Source organism: Giraffa tippelskirchi, chromosome 6 (genome assembly GCF_054371585.1).
Source record: "Giraffa tippelskirchi isolate mGirTip1 chromosome 6, T2T-mGirTip1v1.2.pri, whole genome shotgun sequence".
Classification (NCBI taxonomy): Eukaryota; Metazoa; Chordata; class Mammalia; order Artiodactyla; family Giraffidae; genus Giraffa; species Giraffa tippelskirchi.
The window spans coordinates 46,494,978-46,500,977 of NC_137280.1; the positions used below are offsets into that span (position 1 = coordinate 46,494,978).

General features: G+C 38.6%; 1 protein-coding gene across 1 annotated transcript in view; it reads left to right on the forward strand.

The window, feature by feature from the left end:
- Window positions 1–1,744, forward strand: part of CPA6 (carboxypeptidase A6) — a 275,220-nt gene extending 273,476 nt beyond the window's left edge. The window contains exon 11 of the mRNA XM_081503243.1: window positions 1,220–1,744. Within this exon, the coding sequence (XP_081359369.1) occupies window positions 1,220–1,407 (188 nt within the window). The 3' untranslated portion in view covers window positions 1,408–1,744. The remainder of the gene's footprint in view (window positions 1–1,219) is intronic.
- Window positions 1,745–6,000: the final 4,256 nt, after the last annotated feature.

Sequence of the window (6,000 nt, forward strand, 5' to 3'; positions counted from 1 at the left end):
GTGACCTTCAAGAACAAAGGCTTCATAGTCTGGTAGAGGCAAGAACCAGATTGAAAGTGGCTGAGGATGTAGAAGCAACATATATAGATTATCTTTTGAGAGCTAAAGCAAAAGAAAGAAGAAAAAGAAGATAGTATATAATAGGGATCTTGAGAAGGAAGTGCTCCAGGGAAGCAGGGCTGGGACATTTTGGTCAATGAGGATGCAACAGAAAGGGTGGTCTATTAACAAAACAAGGTCCTGGAGAAGGGACCCTCTCGCTACCAGAGAAGGCAACAAAAAATGGTATCAGACAATGTCGCACGTAAAAGATGAGCAGCATTTCTTCCTGAGCTAGGAGAAAAGTGAAGAATGGGATTGAAGCAGAGGAGGTTGCAGGGCTAACTACCCATGATGAGAGTGGAGACAGTGATAAAGTAAGGGGCAGGACCAGAAGAGAATGACAAAGGGTCTGTAAGTGAAGGTCTAGAAAAAGGCACCTGTAATTGGTGCCTTTTGGTAATGGAGAAAGACTTCAGAATGAATGAATTTACAACAGATTTTCTCCATCTCCCTGTTGAGATCTAAAACAGAGAAACTGGACTTCGGGATTGAGGATTAGCAAATCAAAAGCAAAAAAAGGCTAGAAAAGAAGAGTATAGTGAGAAATTTAGTGGTGTAATTCATAGTCAGCTAGAGAGTTCAATGAAATTCTAAGAAGCCTGTGGGCAGTCTTAGAAACTGTAATAAGTAAAGGCAAATAACAAGTTCATCAGGAGTGAAAAACATAGGGGATGTAGAAGAAATGAGGTTTTCTGAGATCAGAATTTCAATATTCTAGACCTTGAGAGAGAAGAAAAAAGCCCACAATATGGATATGTTTCTTGGTGAATGAAGTGAGGGTGGAGAGAAATGATATTGAAGTTGAGGCTGAGAAATTGAGGTCATTGTACTGGAAAGGCATTACTACATAGACTAGATCTTCCAAGAGCAAAGTTTTCATAAATGTCAGAGGCAAGAACCAGACTGAAAGTGACTAGGATGATTTATGATGATAGCAGGTATGATTTATAAGTTCCATGAGCTTGATGTTAAGGAACTCTGGTTAAATTGCTCTTGTTGAAAGGGTATTTAATTGGAAAGATTTAGTATAGCTTAGTAAGCAAGTACGCTATATACACTTTGAAAATTACACACTCTAGTGAAGCTGACTTTTTTTTTTTTTTTTTTTAACTTTTAGATGTGAGTTCTGGTAGCTCAATGGATTGGGCTTACAAAAACGGAATACCCTACACGTTTGCTTTTGAACTACGTGACACTGGGCATTTTGGCTTTTTACTCCCAGAGACACTCATCAAACCCACCTGTACAGAGACCATGCTGGCTGTGAAGAATATCACAATGCACCTACTAAAGAAGTGCCCCTAAGACACCCCAAGGGGCAGGTCAACCACCAGAAAGAGCCGATTCTGTGCAAGATTCATTTGGAAGTGGGTGTATATTGTTACAGAGAAGGGCAACTGCTGAGAGGGAACCTAACTGTGGACTTTAAAATCCTTCTCATGCAATACCGTTCTCTGTGGCAATACAAAAAAATAGTTAAAATATATATATATATAGCCTACTTTGTTGTAAGAGAAGACATCCATTTTCTATCCATTTAGAGTCTTATTTGTTTAAGTGGGGAGGGGATATTTTCTAATTTTTTTTCTCAAGAAGTGTACAAATTGGGGATTCTACTTCAATAAATCTTGTTCTCAATTAAGATCTAGGCTACTAATCATGTTTTACCACTTGGTTCTCATGTAAAGTGAAAATTTTTGGAATGGAAAGAAATATATTTCTTAATATCATAAATATACAACCTATTAAGACCTCAGATTATTCATATCACCCCCTGGCATTGGTGCACCAAACACCTATAAAGATGTAGCAGGGAAGGGCAGTTATGTTCAGACTTCAAGAATGCCACTTAAAAAAAAATAGAGTAAACATTAATTGAGGAGCCACACAGTGTTAAGAGCTTTACACTTATTAGCAATCTCACCAATTCCTCAAATACTATTGGGCTTCCCTGGTGTCTCAGAATCTGCAATCCCAGCTCCTGCAATACAGAAGACCTGGGTTTGATCCCTGGGTCAGGAAGATCCCCTGGAGAAGGGAAAGGCTACCCAATCCAGTATTCTTGCCTGGAGAATTTCATGGAAGAGAAGCCTGGAGGGCTACAGTCCATGGGGTCACAGTCAGACAGGCTGAGTGACTAAGACTTTTCACTTTCAGACACTACTGTCATCCCTATTTTTCAAATGAGGAAATTGTGGTTTAAAATGGTGATATCAAGAGGGGGGTGGGGTGGGATGGATTGGGTAATTGGGGTTGGCATATATACCCTACTATGTATAAAATAGGTAACTAATAGCATTGATGGCTGTATAGCACAGGGAACTCTACTCAGTGCTGTGTTGACCTAAATAGGAAGGAAATCCAAAAAAGAGGAGGTATTAATATATGTATATGTGTGGCTGATTCACTTTGCCGCACAGCAGAAACTAACACAACATTGGAAAGCAACTATTACAAAAAATTTTTTAATGTTTTTTAAAAAGGTAATATAGATTTCCATTTCTAAGAATATGATAGGATAAGTATCTGTACTGTTGGAAATAACTCAAACTTCTGGACAATATGTAATTTTTAAAAATCATCTTTAAAACATCAGACCAAAAAGTAAAGAAACCTCAGGGCAGGCCTGGAGTGAAGACAGGATCCTAGAAAGGTAAGGGGTCCACTGAGAACATCTGTCAGGTCAGCTGAGTGCAGACTCTGATTTCCACAGCGTTTAGAGAGTAGTCACAGAGAACCAAGCCCAGCATGAGTCCAAGGTGGGAAATCTAGTAGCAGATTCTCCTCTGACCAAACTTCTGGAATTCCAAAGTGCTAATCCTTCAGTGTAAATAAATGCCCATACTACCACCAATGGACCCCAAGGCAAATTAACTATTTCAGATTTTGACAAAAGTAGAGAGGGGACACATTGCCACTGAGTATGTGGAACCACAGTTCAGCCCTCACCCAGGGCTGAACCCAAATTCAGACTACCTAGATGGTCTGATAGGCCTCTAGCCAAGCGTTCAATTCTGATTAATCCCAGACTGGTTATACGTTCCAAGTACATGATAGAAGCAAATCCTCTCAGAGGATTTAGCTGATCAAAACACATCATGAGCACCAAGATAAAGAGATGAGCCTTAAAAGTTCCAGAGAGAAAAAGAAGTGCTTGCAAAGAAACAAGGACCAGAGTGTCATGAAACTTCTCAACAGCACCACAGATGCTGGATGATTGAAAAATGTCTTTAGACTTTTGAAGAAAAAAAATCTATTCTACAAATCTATAACACACCTTCCTTGACGGTCCAGTGGTTAAGACTGTGCTTCCACTGCAGGGGGTTGCAGATTCGATACCTGGTTGGAGAACTAAGATCCCACATGCCAAGCAGAAAAAAAAGAAATCTATACACAGCAAAACAATCAATGAAATGCGAGGGTAGAATACAGACATTTTCATATAACTGAAGTCCTAGTTATCTTTCTCTGAAAACTCCTGAAGGATACGCTCTACCAAAGTTAGGGTCTAAATGAAGATAAAAATGTAAAATCCTAGAAAATAGGAAATTCAACATAGGAGAAAAGAATGAAAAAAAAAAAATCTCTACAGTTGTGTGATTTGACCGTCCATGCCTCGGGCTTGGTTGCTTAATAAATATTTATATTTGGCTTTAAAAAATAAAAAAGAATAAACAAAGCTCAAGATAAAGAATCTGAAAAAGGGACTTTTCTGGTGGCACAGTGGGTAAGAATCCACCTGCCAATGCAAGGAACACTAGTTCAATCCCTGGTCCAGAAAGATTCTTCCATGGAGAACTAAGCCCATGCAGCACAACTATTTTGAGCGTGCACTCTTAGAGCCCCAGAGCCACAACTACTGAAGCCCACGCACCTAGAACCCCTGCTCCACAACAAGAGAAGCCAGCATACCCTAAGGAAGAACAGCCCCCGCTCTCCACAACTAGAGAAAGCCCGTGTACAGCAACAAAGACCCAGCATAGACAAAAATAAACAAAATTATATAAAACAAAAGAATCTGAAAAATACATATACATATAACTGAATCACTTTAATGTACATTTGAAACTAATACAACATTGTAAATTAATTATACCTCAGTTTAAAAATAAATAAAATTATGATTTGCTGCTCCATTTAAAAAAAAAATCAAGATAATGGTGAAGGGAAACTTTCCAGTAACAGCATGTGCCAGGCTTAGAGAACGATTAACTTGGCATAAGAGAAGGAAAACTAAAGACTTCAGAGGAAGTTTTCCAAGATACATATGAAACAGAACACTTAAACATGCTCAGAGGCAATTTTCACTTATATCCAAAAATTCACGGGTGACTTAGTAATGAAAGCACAGAAACCAAGCTAACCAAAAACAAGAAGCAATTGAGAAGAAATATAATCATAGCCTACTGTGTCACTTAGCTATAAATAATATTTATATAGTTAAAATGTCAGCTCTAAATACTGATTTAACCAAAAACTGATAAAAAATATATGAGAAGGATAGAAAGAGGTGAATGTATGTGAGAGGAGGGGGTACAGAGTTAAATCCTTGTCTGCTGTAATAGGTCAATAGACAAGAGCTAAAACCAAACAAAAAAATAAAAAAATCAGTATTCATATATTATTTAGAAATAATAAAGTAAGTACTAGAAGGCAATTTTAATGATTAAGAATTATTGGACTAATAACAGGGAACTGGAAATAAGGAGGATGGAGCAAGGGATTGCTATTTTTGATATAAGCCTTGTTATATTAGGGCTTCCCTAGTGGCTCATACAGTAAAGAATCTGCCTGCAATGCAGGAGACACGGTTTGAACCCTGGGTGGGGCAGAACCCCTGGAGAAGGGAATGGCTACCCACTCCAGTATTCTTGCCTGGGAAGTCCCACGGATAGAGGACCCTGGCAGGTGGCAGTCCATGGAGTCTCAAAGAGTCAGACATGACTGAGCAACTAACACTTTCACTTTTCACTTGTCATATTATTTGACTTTAATTATGAAAAATATCATGAAGTATATCCCTTTTAAAAGGAAGATTTTTAAAACTTTTTTATTTTATATTGGAGTATAACCAATTAACAATGCTGTGATAGTTAGGAAGAGTATTTTTTAAAAACAAACTCTCAAACTACTCACCATCCTATCTTTTGATGTTTGTAAAATAGACATTATTTCAATAAAAATAACCAAAATTAAATCTAATATTAAATAAGATTATCTGTTGAATGCCTGGCATAGAACCTAGACTATAGTAGAAAACCAGGAAATAGTAGTTTTATCTATGTTTTACAAAACTGATTTATCTTTTTTATCTTATAGTCCCAGTTATATATTGTAGAAATGAATCTCAGGCAGGTTTGGGGCTCAGTCCTGCTAAAGATGACTACACCCGGGAATTTAAACTTCAACTCATTCCTTCTGGTAGTAAATGTTCAGAAATCATGTAGATTTGGGGGTAGTTTTATACTGTTTACTTCTACCCAGAGAATAGGCAAAAGCCAAAGTGTGAAGAATCTGTCTGCAATGCAGAAGACCCGGGTTTGATCCCTGGGTCGGGAAGATCCCCTGGAGAAGGGAATGGCAACACACTCCAGTATTCTTGCCTGGAGGATTCCATAGACATAGGAGCCTGGCGGGCTACAGTCCATGGGATTGCAGAGTTGGACATGACTGAGAGAATAATGCTTTCACACACACAAAGTGTCCAGACACAACCAGGAGTCCCTAAGGCTTATAAAGACCTAAGAATGCAAAGGGGCTGCTTCTCAAAGGATCTGGCAAAGATGCACACCATCAACTGGAGGCCTCTGGTGGCCTTCATGGATGCCTGAAGAAACTTATCCTTTCGACTGGTAATCTGCTGTGTGGCCCCTGTTCTGCTGGCTGCCTATGTTTAGA